Here is a 20985-nt window from a genome sequence, read left to right as displayed (position 1 = left end):
AAAAAGATCTCACCAGTGGGGGTGCCTGGGTGGCCGAGTCGTATGACTGTCTGACTCTTGATTTGGGCTCAGGTCATGATCTCAGGGAAGGGAGATGGAGGCTATCGGAGATGGGGCTCCACACCTGACTGGGAGCCTGCCTGAGAGTCTCTCTCTCTGCCCACCCCTGCTTGTGTGCGCCCTCGCTCTCTCTCTCTCTCTCTCTCAAATCAATCCATCAATCAAATGTTACTTCCTGTAAACAGCATATAGCTGGGTCTTCCCTTTTAAAAACTCTAGTTTGAGGGGCGCCTGGGTGGCTCGGTCCTTAAGTGTCTGTCTTTGGCTCAGGTCATGATCCCAGGGCCCTGGGATCAAGCCCGCATGGGGCTCCCTGTTCCGTGGGAAGCCTGCTTCTGCCTCCCCCACTCCATCTGCTCGTGTTCCCTCTCTTGTGTCTCTAGCAAATAAATAAATAAAATCTTAAAAAAAAAAAACAGTTTGACAATCTCTCCCTTATAACTAATATATTTAGCCCATTAAATGTAATTACTAGTACAGCTGGGGTTAATAAGTTCACTATCTTAGTACATATTTTCTATTTATCCTATTTCTTTAGTCTTTTACTTACTTCTTTTGGTTAAAATGCTTATTTTTATGGTATTCCACTTTTATTTCCTACATTGGCTTTTTTAGCTTTACTTCTTTGTGCTAGTTTTTAGTGTTTGTTATACAGATTATCTTTAAAGTACCACAGTCTGCCTTTAAATGTTATTTGAAAAATGTAACTTTATAATTCCATTTACCCGTGTTCTTATTCTTTTTTTTTTTAAAGATTTTTTATTTATTTATTTGACAGAGAGAGATCACAAGTAGGCAGAGAGGCAGGCAGAGAGAGAGGGGGAAGCAGCCTCCCTGCTGAGCAGAGAGCCTGATGTGGGGCTCGATCCCAGGACCCCGAGATCATGACCTGAGCTGAAAGCAGAGGCTTAACCCACCGAGCCACCCAGGTGCCCCTAACCTGTGTTCTTATCTTTTAACTTCTACATAACCCATACACCCACAATAAACTGTTACGAGTTTTGATTAAAAAATAATCTTTTAGGGCCGCCTGGGTGGCTCAGTCATTAAGCGTCAGCCTTCAGCTCAGGTCATGATCCCAGGGTCCAGGAATCGAGCCCCATATCGGGCTCTCTGCTCAGCAGGGAACCTGCTTCTCCCTCTCCCACTCCCCCTGCTTGTGTACCCTCTCTCGCTCTGTCTCCTTCTGTTGAATAAATAAAATCTTTAAAAATAATAATAATAGGGGCGCCTGGGTGGCTCAGTGGGTTAAAGCCTCTGCCTTCGGCTCAGGTCATGATCCCAGGGTCCTGGGATTGAGCCCTGCATTGGGATCTCTGCTCAGCAGGGAGCCTGCTTTCTCCTCTCTCTCTCTGCCTGCCTCTCTGTCTACCTGTGATTTCTGTCTGTCAAATAAATAAATAAAAATCTTAAAAAAAATAATAATCTTTTAAAGACATTTAAAAATACATACATATAAAATAAAGATAATTTTTATAAAAAGAGCATTTATTTTTACCAGTTATTTGCCCATTCTGGTGCTCTTCCTTTTTGCTAATCTGGAGTTGTACTTGCTATATTTCCCTTACCCTAAAAAATGTTCAGTATTTCTTAGAGAGCAGATCTTCCAAAGAAAAATTATCTGTTTTTTATCAGTCTGAAAATGTCTTGATTTTGCCTTCATTTTGAAAGGTATTTTCATGAATGTGCCCCTTTACCTTTTTCAGACTCACAATCTAGAAAGAGGGTAGAATTATGAACTGGGATGAACAAAATCAAGGATATGGTGCTCGGAGATCACAGAACTTTCAAAGAAAGGGCAATTCATCAAATTTACTGAGTTCTTAACGAGACTATCGGATCCTCTTAAGCATCTGAAAGCAGCGGCTGGGAGGAAAAAGAGGAATGAGAGGAGTAAAAACGACTAAGCAGAGCAGTTACAACTCTCTACGCTACGACAGAGAATCTGCCAATTCTTTGCATGTGTTGGTACGGACAGCAGCGTAAGCAGAATGACCCTTCCCCTTCTGACCAAGAGCTCCTTTTACCCTTGACAAACACAGATTCATCCTTCGCATTCCTTTCTCTGTACCAACTAAGATTCCCACATTTCTGACCATTACCTAAGCTCATTACAGAAACATATGCACCCAAGACGGCAGAGAAAAATACGTCCATTTAAACTACAGATCACCTCATGTCCAAAGGCTGTGAAATTAAAACAAGACTATCTTCTCTGCATTAAAATTCCTTCAAGATTAAAGAACACCAAGCACCCCTGACATGGTAAATAAACTCTCTATTCATTGACATAACGGAAAGGAAAAAATAGTATGAAAATGTTTATCAAAAGATAAGGCAAAATCTCATTTAAGCCAAGAATTTTCATGTAATACCTCCTCTGTGGAATTACCTACTGGCAATTATCAGCCCCTTTCTTGCTCCTCCCCCTGCATGGCAAAGGATGGAAGCCTGAAAACTGTATTACACTGTTTTTTGCCATCAGGTTGATATAATTTAGATACTGCCAGAAAGATATGTTGGCACCAGGTTCAGAAAGGCAAGGAGAGACAGAGTCCGTTTTCCCTCCACCCATGGCAGCTGACTGTAGTCTTCGGCAGACAGGTGTGTCTGGAGTACTAGACATTGCATTCTGATGCTACTGAACAGCTTTGTTTGGGCTACTGAGGTAGCTGTCACATTGGGAATAACTGTCTGTAGCTTCCAGGGGTACTAACGACCATAAAACCGCCGTAATGCATGAACAAAAGGTACCAGAGAGGCCCAGACTGGAAAATCACAGAATCTCAAAGCTTGGGCTCCTCCAGACCAACGCTCATTATTTTACTGATGATAACAGCCCCATAACAGTTAAACGTTCATCTTTCTCAATATCCTTTTAGTGTACTTGTGAACATATCACATACACTGCTCCCAATTAGTTTCCAAATAATCAAAAATCTAACGTGTTTCCATTAGCATATAAACACTTGTAAACCTGGTGAAATATATACCATCTAAAAATAAAACCTCTTATTTAATTCTTATAGCTACTCCATCTCCCTGCTCCTATTAATGGGGATCATCTTAAAATAATTTTCTCTACTTCTCCGTTTGTTATTACTTACTGAATCCACATCAATTGGGCTTTGTCACTGCCATTCCAATGAAAGGATTCATCAAGGTCACTAACAAATTCTAATAATCAAATCCACTGGTAAATTTCTCAATCTTCATCCTAATCATTATCTCTTCTTTAGTAATAGTTAATCACATCCCCTTCTTATAAAACTTTTTTTGGGTTTTGGGACATTATTATTTCTTTTTCTTTTTCTTTTTTTTCCTTAAGATTTTATTTATTTCTTTGTCAGGGACAGAGTATAAGCAGGTGGAGGAGTGCCATGCAGAGACAGATAGAGAAGCAGGCTCCCCGCTGAGCAAGAAGCTGGATGTGGGACTCAATCCCAGGACTCTGGGATCATGACCCTAGCTGAAGGCAGCCACTTAACCGACTGAGCCACCCAGGCGTCCCTATCCTACATTTTTTCTTATCCATGGGCCAACCACTCCTCTTCCTTCTCTTTTGTCCTCTAATGTGGGAGCTGGCCCAGGGCTCAGTTCCATACCTCTTTCCTTTTTACTGCTGCTGCTCTCATCTCAGACTAAACTTCCAGTCTTGACCTTGCCCCTGAACTCCAAACCTAGATGACAGTCCACTTGACTATCTACCTGACTGTAGTCATATTGAACTTAAGAGATATTTAAATCTTTTTTTTCCTATTAAAATCTCTTGTTTTGGGGCACCTGGGTGGCTCAGTGGTTTGAAGCCTCTGCCTTTAACTCAGGTCATGATCCCAGGGTCCTGGGATCGAGCCCCACATCGGGCTTTCTGCTTCCCTTCCTCTCTCTCTGCCTGCCTCTCTGCCTACTTGTGGTCTCTGTCTGCCAAATAAATAAATAAAATCTTTAAAAAATAATAATAGTAATAATAAAATAAAATCTCTTGATTCCTGCCTCCAACTCCTCCTTTCGTAGTCTCAGTCTCAGTAAACGGCATCACTAGCCCTCCAGTAGGCAAGGCACAGAAATTATTAGTGATACCTTCTACTCTTACATCAGCAATTTCCAACAGCACTACTTTCAAGATACATTTGGCATTCACAGACTTCCCCCCACTTTCACACCTACCACACTAGTAAGGGCTGAAATGATCTCTCACCCAGCCTACCAAAAGCGCTTCTCAACTGTTTCCCTACTTCCACTCAAGCTCCCTCCACTGTCTACTCTGTGTAGCAGCAGCTAAATGAATCTTTTAAAAATCCAATGTTTATAGCAGCAATGTTCACAACAGCCAAACAATGGAAAGAGCCCATATGTCCATCGACAGATGAATGGATAAAGAAGATGCCCGGGTGGGGTCGGGGGGTGTACCCAATGGAGTTTTACTCAGCCATCCAAAAAAAACCCCAAAACAGAATCTTGCCATTTGCAACACTGTGGATGGAACTAGAGGGTATTATGCTGAGCAAAATATGTCAATAAGAGAAAAACAATTATATGATCTCACTCGTATGTAGAATTTAAGAAACAGGAGAGAGGATAGGGGAAGGGAGGGAAAAATAAAACAAGATGAAATCAGAGAGATGGAGACAAACCATAAGAGACTCTCAACCACAGGAAACAAAATGAAAGTTGCTGGAGAGGAGGAGCATAAGGTGATGGGGCACCTGAGTGAGGGACACTAAGGAGGGCACGAGATGTAATGAGCACTGGGTATTATACACAACTGAAGGATCACTGACCTCTACCTCTGAAACTAGTAATACACTATATGTTAAGTAATTGAATTTAAATTAAAAAAAAGAAAAAGAAAACTACGCCTAGTCACATTACAGTCAATTTGCTGAAAAGCAAGAAAATCTTGGCTTGGGGGTGGTCAGCAATCAGATCAAGTCACTCCCCTGAGCAAAGCTCTCAATGCTTCTCACCACAGCCCACGAGGTTTGATATGAATTAGCCTCTGCTGCCTCTCTGATGTCATCATCTACTACTCCACCCTCAGACACCACAGTCCGGCCTTAGACAACTGTTTGATGCTCCTCAAATATCCAGATGGTTTCCTCCAGACAGTCTTCATATGTGCTGTTCCCCTTTTCCAGAAGCTCTTTCTCTAGATTTCCCCTTGGATCTTTACACCGCTTACGCCTTCGTTTTTTGTTACCACAAAAGCAATATTCTCACCAAATCATTTTCTTCTTCGTTAAGTACACAGAAGATGACATTTGCCTAACCTACTGCAAGACAAACCGTAAAAAGTGACAAGAGTTTTAGTCAATTGGACACTGGCTACTGTCCAGGCTGGATCCCTAAAACATTCTTCACAATCTTCCAAAACCCTCTCTTCCCCAACATCCGAAGCTAGAAGTGAAGAATTTCAAGTTGTTGGGGTCACAAAGGGGAAAGAACCTGGATTCCTTAGTCCCTGCTTGAAGGAAAGCCACCCCAGAGAGCTACAGCAAACTTTGTGTATGTGAGAAACCAATTCTTATTCCACTTAGCTACTGAGATTTTGAGACTAGTTGTTAAAACACCCAGCATTAATCACCCTGACAATCCTTCTCAAGCGCTCTTCAGAGAAGCCTTCTCTAGAACGGCTATTCGATCTAACAAAGCCACTCATCTTTCAATTTAAACTCTAATCTCCAACCCCACTGTTCGAGTTTTCTATATCTTCCTGGTTCAGTTTTGGTACTTTATATGTCTCTAGGAATGCATCCATTTCTTCCAGATGGTCAAATGTGCTCACATATAGTTGCTCATAATATGTTCTTATAATTGTTTGTATTTCTTTGGTGTTGGTTGTGATCTCTCCTCTTTCATTCATGATTTTATTTATTTGGGTCCTTTCTCTTTTCTTTTTGATTAGTCTGGCCAGGGGGTTATCAATCTTACTAATTCTTTCAAAGAACCAGCTCCTAATTTTGCTGATCTGTTCTACTGTTCTTTTGGTTTCTATTTCATTGATTTCTGCTCTGATTTTTATGATTTCTCTTCTCCTGCTGGGTTTAGGCTTTCTTTGCTGTTCTTTATCCAGCTCCTTTAGGTGTAGGGTTAGGTTGTGTACTTAAGACCTTTCTTGATTCTTGAGAAAGGCTTGTTATATACTTTCCTTGCAGGACTACCTTAGCTGTGTCCTATAGATTTTGGATAGTTGTGTTTCCATTTTCATGTGTTTCCATGAATTTTTTCAATTCTTAACTTCCTAGTCGACCCATTTATTCTTTAGTAGGATACTCCTTAGCCTCCATGTATTTTAATTCTTTCCAAATTTCCTCTTGTATTTGAGTTCTAGCTTGAGAGCATTGTGGTCTGAAAATATGTAGGGAATGATCCCAATCTTTTGGTACTGGTTGAGACCTGATTTGTGACCCAGGATGTGATCTATTCTGGAGAATGTTCCATGTGCACTAGAGAATAATGTGTATGCCGTTGCTGTGAGATGGAATGTTGTGAATATATCTGTGATGTCCATCTGGTCCAGTGTGTCACTTAAGGCCTTTATTTACTTCTTGACCTACCACTTGGATGATCTGTCCCTTTCAGTGAGGGGGGTGTTAAAGTCCCCTACTATTATTGTATTATTGTCGATGTGTTTCTTTGATTTTGTTATTAATTGGTTTATACATTTGGTTGTTCCCATATTTGGGGCATAGATGATATTTAAAATTGTTAGACCTTCTTGTCGGACAGACCCTTTGAGTATGATATAGTGTCCTTCCTCATCTCTTATTATAGTCTTTGGCTTAAAAAGTCTAATTTATCTGATATAAGGATTGCCACCCCCGCTTTCTTTTGATGTCCATTAGCATGGTAAATTGTTTTCTACCCCCTCACTTCTGGAGGTGTCTTTGGGTCAAAAATGAGTTTCTTATAGATAGCCCATTGATGGGTTTTGGATTTTTTTTTTTTTATCATATGGTTTCACTTACTTGTGGAACATAAGGAATAACATGGAGGACATTAGGAGAAAGAAGGGAAAAATAAATGGGGGGGTAATCGGAGGAGGAGACAAACCATGAGATACTGTGGACTCTGGGAAACAAACTGAGGGTTACAGAGAGGAGGGGATGGGGGGGTGGGGATAGCCCAGTGATGGGTATTAAGGAGGGCACATGCTAAGATGAGCACTGAGTGTTATACACAACTACTGAATCATTGAACAATACATCAAAAACTAATGATGACTGTACAGTGGCTAACTGAACATAATAATAATAAAAAAGTAAATCTAGGTAAAGGGTTGGCCGTGAGGCCTTTGGGGACAGTTATGGAGGCCATTTCCTGCCTGCCTTTAGTCCACTCACCAATCATCTTCCTTTGGCTTCATCCTTTCCACATTGCACATTCTCAACTGTTTCATTTTTGTTTTGTTTTTGCTTTTGTACGATTTTCCCCACTCAGGGCTGATGAAGTCCTGGCTTTTGTTCTTGAAAATTATAATTTCCCAATCGGTGGTCAGAAGAAATCTTAGCAAGAGAGGCAGAGTGCGTTCCCTCTTCCCCCAAATTGTCCTGAGAATGGGAATGGTCCTGGCAAGTGCTTTCAGAAAGTGGTTGTTTTTCTGTTTCTAGAATTGCTGTTCTTCTTCTCTTCGATCTGCTGATGGATTTGCAGGTGTTTGCAATCTTTAGATAAGCTCTCTAGCTGATCTCCTGCTAGCTGAAGTAGTCTCAGCCTGCTACTTCTCCGCCATCTTGACTCCTCGGGTTTTGGATTTTTATCCATTCTGATACCCTGTGCCTTTTGATTGGGGCATGTAGCCCATTACATTCAGGGTAACTACTGAAAGATATGAATTTGATGCCATTGTATTGCCAGTAAAGTGACTGTTACTGTGTATTATCTCTGTTCCTTTTTGGTCTACTACTTTTAGGGTCTCTCTTTGCTTAGAGGACTCCTTTCAATATATCCTATAGGACTGGTTTGGTGTTTGCAAATTCTTTTAATTTTTTTCTCGGAAGCTTTTTATTTCTCCTTCTATTTTCAATGATAGTCTAGCTGGATATAGTATTCTTGGCTGCATATTTTTCTCATTTAGTGTTCTGAATGTATCAAGCCAGTTCTTTCTGGCCTGCCAGGTCTCTGTGGATAAGTCTGCTGCCAATCTAATATTTCTACCATTGTATTTTACAGACTTCTTGTCCTGAGCTTTCAGGATTTTCTCTTTGTCACTAAGACTTGTAAGTTTTACTATTAGATGACAGGGTGTGGACCTATTTTTATTGATTTTGAGGGGGGTTCTCTGTGCCTCCTGGATTTTGAAGCTTGTTCCCTTTGCCATATCAGGAAAATTCGCTACTATAATTTGCTCCAATATACCTTCTGCCCCCCCCTTCTTCTTCTTCTGGAATCCCAATTATTCTAATATTGTTTCGACTTACGGCATCACTTCTCTCTTGAATTCTCCCCTCATGGTCCAATAGTTGTTTGTCTCCCTTTTGCTCAGCTTCTTTATTCTCCATCATTTGGTCTTCTATATCACTAGTTCTCTCTTCTGCCTCATTTATCCCAGCAGTAAGAGCCTCCATTTTTTTTTTTTTAAAGATTGATATATTTATTTGACAGACAGAGGTCACAAGTAGGCAGAGAGGCAGACAGAGAGAGAGGAGGAAGCAGGCTCCCTGCTGAGCAGAGAGCCCGATGTGGGGCTTGATCCCAGGACCCTGAGACCATGACCCGAGCCGAAGGCAGAGGCTTAACCCACTGAGCCACCCAGGCGCCCCAAGCCTCCATTTTTTATTGCACCTCATTAACAGCTTTTTTTATTTCAACTTGGTTAGATTTTAGTCCTTTTATCTCTCCAGAAAGGGATTTTATTTCCCCAGAAAGGAATTCTCTATTATCTTCCATGTCTTTTTTTGAGGCCAGCTAGCACCTTGAGAATCGTCGTTCTGAACGCTAGTTCTGACATACTATCAACATCCATATTGATTAGGTCCCTAGCCATCGGTACTGCCTCTTGCTATGAACTTTTTTTTTGGGGGGGGGGGTTCTACCTTGTCATTTTATCCAGATAAAAATATATGAACAAGAGAATAAAATACTAAAAGGGTGGCAAAGACCCCAGAAAAATGTACACTAACCAAACCAGAAGAGATCCAAAACTGGGGGAGTGAAAAGAGGGGAAAAAAGAAATAAAAATTTAAAAATAAAAAATAATATTTATATATTAGACTGGATAAAAAGAACAGAGCCACCCACTAGCTTTTGGATGTATTCTGGTCTCTTAGAAGACACTACCTCCCAAAATTTTAAAGAGAGAAAAACATATATATACAAAAATAAGGGTAAACACGATGAAGGGATGGAATATGAAAATTTTTTTTAAAAATTCTAAAAATGGAAGTAGTAAGATTGATTGGAAAAAGAGGGGAAAAAAAGAGGAAAGAATGTGCTCAGGGTGGAAACTAGAACAAAGTCATGTGCTAGATTAGGGTATATTTTGATCTATTAGAAGAAATTGTATCCCAAATTTTTTAGGAAAAAAAAACCTGGGGCACCGGGGTGGCTCAGTGGTTTAAAGCCTCTGCCTTCGGCTCAGGTTATGATCCCAGGGTCCTGAGATTGAGCCCCACATCAGGCTCTCTACTCACCAGGAAGCCTGCTTCCCTTCCTCTCTCTCTGCCTGCCTCTCTGCTTACTTGTGATCTCTGTCTGTCAAATAAATAAATAAAATCTAAAAGAAAAACAAAAACAAAAACAAAACACCCATTATGTATACAAAATATAAGGTTAAATACAATGAAGGGATAAAATATGACTATAACAGTGAAGGTTTAAAATGATTTTTTTTTTTTTAGAAAGGTTCTATTAAGATGAAATAGTTAAAAGAGGAAAGAGGAAAAGTTAAAAAGATAGAGTAAGGAAAAAAAATTTTTTTTAAATTTAACTTGGGCGCCTGGGTGGCTCAGTGGGTTAAGCCTCTGCCTTCAGCTCAGGTCATGATCTCAGGGTCTTGGGATCAAGCCCCGCATCGGGCTCTCTGCTCAGCGGGGAGCCTGCTTTCCCCTCTCTGTCTACCTCTCTGCCTACTTGCAATCTCTCTCTCTGTGTCAAATAAATAAATAAAATCTTTTAGAAAAAAATTTAACTTTGCAAGACTAAAGGATCATGGAGAAAAAGCCATGAATTCTATGAGTTGCTTTCCCCTAGCTCTAGGGTTCCGCTGTTCTCCTTGATTGGTGAGCTTAATCTTGGCCAGATGTTCTTGCTAATCTTCTGCAGAGGGGCCTGTTGCAGTGACTCGCAAATGTCTTTGCCCAGGGTGGAACTGCACCGCCCTTGCCAGGGACCAGGGTAAGTAATCTGCTTGGGTTCACTCTCGGAGCTTTTATTTCCTGAACGCATTCCATACCACTTTGGAGGATAGGAATGGAGATGGCAGCCTCCCAATCTCCGGCCCAGAGGAGCCGAGAGCTTGGGGTTGCACTCCTCAGTGTGTCCTCAGAGAAAAGCAGTCAATCTCTCCTGTCTTCCTGGTCTCCGGCCACACTCCGAGCTCACCCAGCCTGTGACCGAGCATTTTTGTCTCTAGCGCACAGCCCCATTTGGAGACTCCAAACCCAGCAGATTCCTGCCTCGCTGCTCCTTCTGGAGGAAAAAGGTGAGCCTCCCTAGATTTGCCACTTGTGGGGTCCCTGCTCCAAGAGCAGTGGCCCAACTGTGCCACGGATCCTGGTTTAAGGTAACCCCAGCTGAGAGCTCACTCCTCAGCTCCGTCTCTCTAGCCAGCTACCCTGCTCTGATACCTGGCAGGTCTGCCACGCTCAGACACCCCTGATCTTTCTGTGACTGTGAGACCTGAGACCACACTGTCCCCGTGAGGGCTTTACCCTTGCTTAGCCTCTGGAGCAATGTCCCTCAGAGGAGCAGATTTCTAAAAGTTCTGATTTTGTGCTCCACTGCTCTACCGCTCGCTGGGAGCAGGCCCCTCCCGCCGTGGTCTATCTTCCCGTTGCTTCGGATTCACTTCTCCACATGTCCTACCTTTCAGAAAGTGGTTGATTTTCTGTTCCTAAAATTGCTACTCTTCTTCTCTTTTATCTCCTGATGAGTTTGAGATGTTTGGAATGGTTTGATAACTATCTAGCTGAACTCCTAGGATCCGATGTCATTTCAATCTGCTATTCCTCCGCCATCTTGCCTCTCTCTATCATAGGTAATGTTTGTTGGGAGCTTAGAATGTGCCAGTTGCTAGTCTAAGTGCTTCAGAAGTAATGAGTAGCTTACAAATGATGGAATGACCACAAATGGTGCTTTGTGGTAAACATGAAAATGGAAGCTCATCTGCAGCACCTGGCTGACTCAGTAGGTAGAGCATGTGACTCCTGATCTCAGAGTTCGAAGTTCGAGCCCCATGTTGGGTGCAAAGATTACTTAAAAATAAAATCCTAGGGGTGCCTGGGTGGCTCAGTGGGTTAAAGCCTCAGCCTTCGGCTCAGGTCATGGTCCCAGGGGCCTGGGATCGAGCCCCGCATCGGGCTCTCTGCTCAGCAGGGAGCCTGCTTCCTCCTCTCTGCCTGCTTCTCTGCCTACTTGTGATCTCTGTCTGTCAAATAAATAAATAAAATCTTTAAAAAATAATAATAAAAAAAATTAAATAAATAAAATAAAATCCTAATACCCCCCCAAAAGGAGGCCCAGCTAAATAAGTTCTAAATAAGAGCTGCCATTAACCCGTAGCCAGACTCACACATCTAAGTTCAAAAATGCTCTCCAGGAAGATGTGCCTCCATTTCTAAGCTGTCCTATGTTTTAAAACCTTCTTTCTGAAAAGCTCTAAGAACAGAGGAGACAAACAGTACCCTTTATCATACCATTTGTGCCAAAAACATTTGATACAGATGTCCATGCACCGGAATCCCTGGCTTGAAAGTAAATTTGAGGGAGAGAGCAGGAAGGAGCACGAGACCCGGGCAAGAGCTATTAGTGCTACCTGGGACCAGGGCTTCAGGGGCAGTGATGGCTGCATCCGAAGCAGCAGGAGCCAGTGGGAAGTGACTGAAGTTCAAGTTTTCCAGTTTTTCAGGGAAGAAAACAACCCATCTGAAGGAAGAAGGCCAACCCGTATGCCAACCACTGTTCAAAGACAAGCAGAAACAAACCTGAAGAATACGGGTTTTCTGTTGATTATTTGTCATTCTTCTTGACTTGGTCCTTTCCACTTCATGTCTGTGAACCCATCCTCGAAGTTCATGATTTAACCTATAAAACAGCTTAGTTAATTAAGCATACTTCAAAGAAATAAATTTCTCACCTTTGGTTAAAATTAACTTAATCAGGGGCACCTGGGTGGCTCAGTGGGTTAAAGCCTCTGCCTTCGGCTCAGGTCATGATCCCAGGGTCCTGGGATCGAGCCCCGCATCGGGCTCTCTGCTCACCGGGGAGCCTGCTTCCTCCTCTCTCTCTGCCTGCCTCTCTGCCTACTTGTGATCTCTATCAAATAAATAAAAATATTTATTTTAAAAAATTCATTTAATCACATTCTCTAAGGTCCAAATAGCATGCCTAGTGCCTAATGATTCGATATTCCTTTCTGATTTGAAAAAGCTAAGATACTAATGTTAAGTTATTTTAATACGACATGCATTTTTATATCGTAGACTCCTCAATCATGAGTTCAGGTTTTTTAAAAAACCCATAACTAAATACATTCCAAATATAAAAAATGAATGCAAAGGTTTTTTCACAGAAGAGTACTTCCTGTTTCTGCTCTTGGGCTACATACGCACAACCCTGGAGACACTGAAGAGCATTTAGTAAACTATAGGATCCTACCAGGAAATGGACACATTAAAGCCTTTGAAAATCATACTATTTTGGGGAAAAGGAAAAGAATGAACTCAACTGCTCATGGAAAAAAAAAAGGAAAGAAATAAATTTCAATGCACTATAAACCAAAATTCCCAACACTGCAAATAAAAAAAGGACAAGTTCAAATATAGGTTCCATTTATTGTGCTTACTTTTTACAGCAGCTGTGAAGATGTTAGACGATGTTTACTTAACTAGAGGTGATTATGACTTAAAAAAAGGAAGTAATTTTTGAAGTTCAAGAAAAGAATCCAAAATCAAAGGAAAATATTCAAGGGAAAAGGAGATGAGGAATGGTAAGGTGTGCCCTAATGGGAAAATACCTCTAGAATCATTCTCTTCAAATTGTTGTCTTCCTAAGTTGATGAAAAAGGCCCCTTCTCCTGTGAATGTTACCGCTTCTCAAGTCTAACATCCTATAAGTATATCATTCTGTAGTTTTCAAATAAGGCATATTTAAGTAGCAACCAAACACTACCACGCGGCATAGTCCATCGCCATCTTTATCAGGTTGCTGGGGAAACTGGACAACAACTGCTAAGCCTATGACTGTCCAACACACAATCAGAGCTTCTCCCAGTCACTTAACTAATCTGAACAACTTTCTACGTTCCAAAGCTAAGCCCAGGAACCCACTCAGATATTTGTGTGACGATCTACAACACTCACCTGAGAGATTCGGTGGTGTTAATCAGGGGCTGACAAGGAGGCGGAGGGATATAGAGCAGTGGTTCTTCACTTAGGACCATGAGGGCCTTGTCATTTGAAACAGAATGATCATATCTGAAAAACATATGCACAAAACCTTGTGTCTTAAATTCCTAAGTAGTTTGCTATAAGAAAGTCATTACTAGTATTAACTTTTCATGGAAATAAAAATATAGTAAATAGGATATAGTGCAAGACGGAAGCAAATGCAACAGAAAAGGAGGGAAGTGTAGACCATGTGGCACAAATGTCACTTTCCAATGTTCTGCAGATTGTCATGGTAATTCACATTTATCCAGTCACCATTTATTGAGCAATGACTATGTGTCAAAAACTAAGGAAACGACGAAAACACAAGGTCCGTGTCTTCCGTGAACTTGAGGCATACATAGTGCTGCTGGAACAGAGGTAACACAGGAAGGGACGTGGGGGAAGGACCCACTGACTGACAGGAAAGATAGTATTGGGTGAACAGACTGAAGTTTTGTGGTCATTCACAATTCTGTGATAACAAAACTCAAGTCTCCTTAAAACTGTGTGTGGTGGGGGAAAGGAAGAGCATAAAACACTCGGTGGGAAAGAAGTGAGTGCTGAAAAGTTGAATATAAATTTTAGAGTCAGGGAAGAATCCAAGTCACTAATTAAACACCAAAGTAACATTAACCAGTCAGGGACTCCATTAGCTTCGAAAAATATACCTTCCTAACTGTCATACTGAATTCATTATCCGTGGTGTGATGGAGGGAGCAAAATCCAGGCTGAAAGTCAGAAGCTGACTGGGGGCATCAACACTGTTTATTCTCTTCTGCCGCTATTGTAACCTTTCTCACTAACAAATCTTAGATCTGTCTTGAATTTCTTTATATTCAATGCTCTAGATTTAGAAGACTAAATACTTAACTAACACTCAAAAAGAAAAAATGTAAACACAAAATCAGACACGGCTAGATTCACACTTTTCATTAATTCACTGAACCAGTATTTACTGAATACCAACTATGTGCCAGGCCCTGCGCTAGGAGTCCAACGGGGAGCAAGCAAAATGAGTCCCTATCCTCAGAGACCTTAACGGCAGAGATGCACCAAATATAAGAGAACAGATACATCAAATAAATCCAAATTAAGAATCTAACTAGAAATAGAAAACCAATGGCAGTCTCTACTTTAGAGGAAATGGTCTGAAATGGCCTAAAGGATGAGAAGCAGCCAGTACCATAATAACTGGGGAGAGAGTGATCTAGACAGACACAGGTCAGGAGAAGGTGGCCTTCAGGAACTTAAAGAAGACCACTCACCCACTGAAGAGTTGTGAGCAAGTGAGGGAAACACAAGACAAGGTTAGAAAGACAGAGACCAGGGGGTGCCTGGGTGGCTCGGTCAGTTAAGCATCTGACTTTGGCTCAGGCCATGACCTCAGGGTCTGGGGAAGGAGCTCCGTGTCAGCTCCCTGCTCAGCAGGGAGGTCTGCTTGCCCTCTCCCACTCCCTCTGGCCCTCTGCCTACTCATCCTCTTGGCCCCTCTCTCTCTCAAATGAAGAAATAAAATCTTTTAAAAAAAGGGGGGGACCAGATTATAAGGTATTACTTAAGGAGAGAAGTGATGTATTTCAGTGTATCCTTGCCCCTGCCACTGTACCAAAAATGGATTCAATGGAGGTCACCGGGGAAGCTCAGAGACCAGTGAGGAGAGAGCTGGAAGCCAGGCAAGAGCTGAAGCTAGCAGGACTAAGGTGCTGGGCCGGAGAGCGGTGAACCAGCGCAAGATACTTTCGGGGAAGCGTATCAGTGGCGCTTGTTGAAAGGGAGGAATCAGGGTCTCCGGCCAAGTGACAGAGCGAGGAGGACTGCCGGGGAGAAGCGGCCGGAGGATGAATGCAGAGAGGCGCCGAGAGTTCTGCCGCGTGTGTGTTAAGTTTGAAATGTTCAAAAAAAGAGAAAGACTAAATAAATAAATAAATAAATAAATTGGAAAAGATAAAGACATCAAGGAAACTACTGGGATGAGCAGTCTGGAGACGGAGAAATATAAATTCAGTTGTCAGGACACAGAGACTGGGATTGTGCACTAGATTACGGATGAGTCACAGAAGCAGGAAGAAAACTAAAAGTCCACAGTTCCGGACGATGAGATTTGGATGAAGGAGGAGCCCAGAAAGATGACTGAGACAGAGGCCAGTGAAAAAGATGGAAACTGAAAAATGTAGCAACGAAAGGGAGAATGTTTCAAGAAAGGAGGGATCCACATGGCCAGATGCGGAGGAAAGATCAAGACGAAGACAGAAGTTTCCACTGAATTTGGCAACACTGAAATAACTGGCCTCCGTGACAAAAATAATTTTGGCCGACCAGAAAACTACCTTCAAGAGAAAAGTTACAGACTTCTCTGTATGCCACACACCACGGAAAAAAAGCAACAGCTGAGGATACACACATCATTCTTCCCTTCAAGTCGCACCAGAACATTCTCCAGTCCTCTCCTCTGCCTCTGAGAGTTAAACTGTTTGGAATAACACAGAAATGATGGTGCACACGTAGTAACTGCACACACACTGCCCTAAAATTAAGCGTTGAGGGAGAAGGAAAAAACCTCTCCCTTGTACTGGATGAATGTGCCTAGCAGGGGAGGCTGTTTGCTACACTTAAAAGAAAGAATGAAGACCTGTCACATGTGCCTTAGTTTAAAAAATCAGGTCTTCATACTTTCAAAAAATACAAATGCTCCTATCATTCAGACAAGTCTAAAATTACTTTTGAAGATATATTTTTGATCTATAATTTTATTTCCATGTGATAAACCCTAGTGTAATGACTTCTGCACATCTGTGCTAACTTGCTTTGTTTGATCAGCCAAGATATTCTTTGGGAAAAAAATAAAAATCTGATAGGAGAAATACCAGGAAAAGAACTGGGTGGAGCTGAAGGGAAAAGAAAAGGGAGACTCTAAGCCAACATGCAATCTGGAGACAATCACGTCCACACTAATCCTGATGCGGTCGGGTTCTAGGCTGCTTGCAAGCTATTCCACATCGAAAGACACCATTTCAGCAAATAAATCCTTAAGTAAAGGACAGAGCTAGGAAGAGCTAATCCCTATTCCAGGGATTCTATTCTGGCTGATGCCTTCTATGAACCATCCCTTCCCATTTATCCAAGACAGTCTCGAATTTACACCTGAGGTCCTTATGTAATTATTACGTAGCACTCCCTTTCATTCTTAAAAGTGTCCCAGTTTGGTTGGACAAATAAAGTGCTCATCTTATTATAAACCACACATTTCTAAAACTGAAAACATATATGCAGTTAATTACTATATGCTAAGAGAATGCAATGTTATGAACTATGGAATTATAATCTACTCCTTTTTTAGTTGAACCAGTTCTCATAATTCTCCTAAAAAATGAAACATAATAAAAAGTAAGCTGCATTGAAAAATACAGTGTCATCTACTGGGTATTTACCCCAAAGATACAGATGTAGTGAAAAGAAGGGCCATCTGTACCCCAGTGTTCACAGCAGCAATGGCCACAATCACCAAACTGTGGAAAAAACCAAGATGCCCTTCAGCGGACGAATGGATAAGGAAGATGTGGTCCATATACACTATGGAGTATTACACCTCCATCAGAAAGGATGAATACCCAACTTTTGTATCAACAAGGACGGGACTGGAGGAGATTATGCTGAGTGAAATAAGTCAAGCAGGGAGAGTCAATTATCATATGGTTTCATTTACTTGTGGAGCATAAGGAATAACATGGAGGACATTAGGAGAAGGGAAGGAAAAGTGAATTGGGGGAAACTGGAGGGGGAGATGAAGCACGCGAGACTGTGGACTCTGAGAAACAAACTGAGGGTTTTGGAGGGTGGGGTGCGGGAATGGGGGAGCCTAGTGGTAGGTATTAAGGAGGGCACGTATTGCATGGAGCACTGGGTGTGGTGCATAAACAACGAATCTTGGAACACGGAAAAATCAAATAAAATACATTAAAAAAGTATAGTGTCAAAAAAAAAAGTATAGTGTCATGGCTGTGTATAAATAAACCAACTAAAATGCAGTTCAAAACACATTTGTATCTGCTGCTTTCAAATGTTGTGCAAGCATTCTCGGGTATCTTTTATTTAGTATTTATAATGATAAAATCAAGAATATCGAGTTGATGGACTGATACCAACTTGCATGCCCTAAGCTCCTCAATAATAATCTTAGATACTTCAAGATATTTGTATGCAGTCAAGAATCCATAATCTTTTCCTATTTTTTTTTTTTACTAATACCAATAACCCAGACTCTGGGGTGGGGAACAGCGAATGGCTTGTCTTTCATATACTACTTTGAAAGCTGAGAAATTATAGCCTGAAAGTCATTCAAACATCTAGGCTGAACTAGGATGACCAGAGCACTATGCTTCCCATGTTACTTTACTCCACCACACGCAAACAGGTGAAGGCCGCTATTTACTGAGGTTAGCTCAAGGTAGGTAGTATTGCTGTAAAGGTTACCTGAACTGTAATTTCAAGTGCATAATCAATAACTAGCTCTACTTTTTTAACAACCAACCAGCAATAGGTACCTAAAGGCACGTGGCATATTCTCAATGCTCGTAAATCCAAAGGCTATCAAATTTAAAACGTAAGTTTCGATGGCTCGCATGTGGATAACACAACTCAAAATTACATGCAGAACATGTAGGGCAAACTTGGACAAATTACGCAGTAAAATGAGATACTATTAAGCTCTAGCAATATTCAAAGACACCGTTAAGTGAGCACTAAGATCAGTATTTCAGAAGTATGGCTAATTTGGGCATGTTAAAAAGAAGCAAGAAATGTTATTTAATATTTCCCATTGTTATGACATCCATCACCCCACACGCCGCGTCAGTTACACTCACTGCCATTTAATTCTCTGGAGCCTCTGCCATGCTTAACACTTGACACACTGCAGATTCCTAAAATAATGAGTACTAGCATTTTATTCTAGGACGGCTAAAAGGAGACAAGCCCACAGGACTACAGTAGTAATTTCATTCAGTGATATGGCTGTCACAGTAAAAATTTAAAAAAAGATTCTACTATGGCCCTTGGCCAGTAGAACCTTAACGAGTCACAAGTAAACAAATTAATGATTCTCAAGCATTATATTGTGCAATCGTTGCCACACTGTGACCTTCCTTTGCTTTGTTAGTCAAGGACACTCCACTCGGTTCTAATAAAAATTTCAAATAACACAGGGAAATGTTTATCAAAAAGTATAGAGTTCTGAAAATGTCCATTATAGTCTGCTTCTAGTTGATATAATACAGACCTTGTCTTTTCAAAAAATTTTAAGTCTGTTACTATTGGCAAGATATAGAGAAATTTACCAGAATGGTAAACCGTAACGAGAGGAAGATCCGACAAAAATCACAGTAAGTATAAACGACCTGATCAGATGACTGACCGCACACAGGCTCACCCGTTATCACTCCACCAGATCACCGTCCTCACAAGATGATACTATCACATGCACCATACGTGTAACCATATGGCAGATTTAAAAAACTATATTAAAAACACTATGTGTAATACAATGTGTATATATTGTATTTGCTTCCACATGTATCTTAGTACACACAAACAGAGATTTTTAAGGTCACATCTCCGTAAGAATTCCAAAATTGGGAAAGGTTTCAAAAAGCAAATTTATTCTTAAAACTGACCTTAACAGTAAAATTTACTAAGGGCCTCAATAACTTGTTTGTTCTACAAATTAAACTATGCATAAACGATTTAGATGTAAAGTTATACTATATGATTCCCCATGGCAGTTTCATTAAATCATTTTAACAGACAGAGACATGCCGTCTTCTAACCTGTAGTTACTTTTCTGGATGATACCATCTGATGTGTCTTCCGCCTCTTTAGCAGAAAATTCTAGAAGATGCCTCCTTTGATTTGCAGGGTTCACACTAGGATTTTTTCTCCTGGAATCCTGTTCCAACATGCTGAAAATTTTAAAAAGTGAAACAATAATTGAAAGAACAGTTTGACACATGTATACATACTACATTAGCTCTAAAGCAAACCCAAATTCCTTCAGAGGTTCATGCACACAGTATGAACACCAGGCACAGAAAACAAAATAGCACATGGCTGTGGTCATATCCCTCACCTGGCATCCTATACACATGAAAAACAATTCTGAGAATAATTTTTGTTGTGCCTAAAAGTACCTCATTTTTAAACTGCTTCAACACGAGTGCATGGGGGGCTCAGTTGGTTTAGCATCTGCCTTTGGCTCAGCTCATGATCCGGGGTCCTGGGACAGAGACCCCCATCGGGTTCCATGCTCAGCGAGGAGTCTGCTTCTCCTTCTCTCCTTCTCCCTTGGCCCTCATCCCTGCTCTTACGTGCGCGTGCTCTCTCTCTCTAATAACTAAATAAAATCTTAAAAAAATAAACTGCTTGAACAACATCAGTATTCTATATGCTTTAAAAACTCTTTTAGGGGCGCCTGGGTAACTCAGTAAGTTAAAGCCTCTGCCTTCAGCTCAGGTCATAATCCCAGGTACTGGGATTGAGCCCCACATCAGGCAATCTGCTCAGAAGGGAGCCTGCTTCCCTTCCTCTCTCCCTTCCTCTCTCTCTGCCTGCCTCTCTGCCTACTTGTGATCTCTGTCTATCAAATAAATAAATAATCTAAAAAATTAAAAAAATAAAATAAAAACTATTTTAATTATGTTATATACATATATAAAGTAGAAAGAAGTACAACATACATTTAACAATTTTAAATTCAGATAATAATTGAAATAAGAAGTCCTCCTGAATGCTGCAAGCTGTTTCAATGAGGGAACACTTCAGATGAAATTGGAACTCTTCTCCTTATGGACAGCCAAAGGCATTAGCCCTTCACAATCCCCGAAGGGAGGTGATCAAATACAGGTAACAAAAAATAAATGTTTTTCACAGATTTATTTATTCATTTATTTATTTGGGAGAGAGTAAGAGTGTACACATGAGTGGAAGTGGGGGAAGAGGGATAGAGAAAATCTCAAGCAGACTCCCCACTGAGTACAGAGCCCAATGTGGGGTTCCATCTTGACCTTGAAATCATGACTTGAGCTGAAATTAAGTTGATGCTTAACGGACTGGGCCACACAAAAAAATTATTTTAAAAAAAGACTTCTATTTTTATTTACATGTAAAGTTTCCGATTTCCTTCTTTCTCCCATCTTCCCCCATACTTTCAATTGTCAGTGCATGTCCTCAGGGTGGGCCCAAGTATTTGCGGCAAACAAAAACACATACACACACACGTAAAGCCAATACTGTACAGTCATTTAACACTTTTAACTCACTAATCATGGGCTTAGAGATTTGGCTC

General features: G+C 41.0%; 1 protein-coding gene across 1 annotated transcript in view; it reads right to left on the bottom strand.

The window, feature by feature from the left end:
- The window catches only part of ATF6 (activating transcription factor 6), a gene marked incomplete at its 5' end in the record, with an annotated part of 214184 nt that overhangs the window by 119830 nt on the left and 73369 nt on the right, over window positions 1-20985 (bottom strand). The window contains 3 exons of the mRNA XM_044267818.1: window positions 12204-12303; window positions 13581-13694; window positions 19472-19603. Coding sequence (XP_044123753.1) covers window positions 12204-12303; window positions 13581-13694; window positions 19472-19603 — 346 coding nt within the window. The remainder of the gene's footprint in view (window positions 1-12203; window positions 12304-13580; window positions 13695-19471; window positions 19604-20985) is intronic.

This window comes from Neovison vison, chromosome 10 (assembly GCF_020171115.1).
Source record: "Neovison vison isolate M4711 chromosome 10, ASM_NN_V1, whole genome shotgun sequence".
Taxonomy (NCBI): Eukaryota; Metazoa; Chordata; class Mammalia; order Carnivora; family Mustelidae; genus Neogale; species Neogale vison.
The sequence above is the reverse complement of the archived record's forward strand: the minus strand, read 5'-3'. Positions and strand labels throughout refer to the sequence as shown.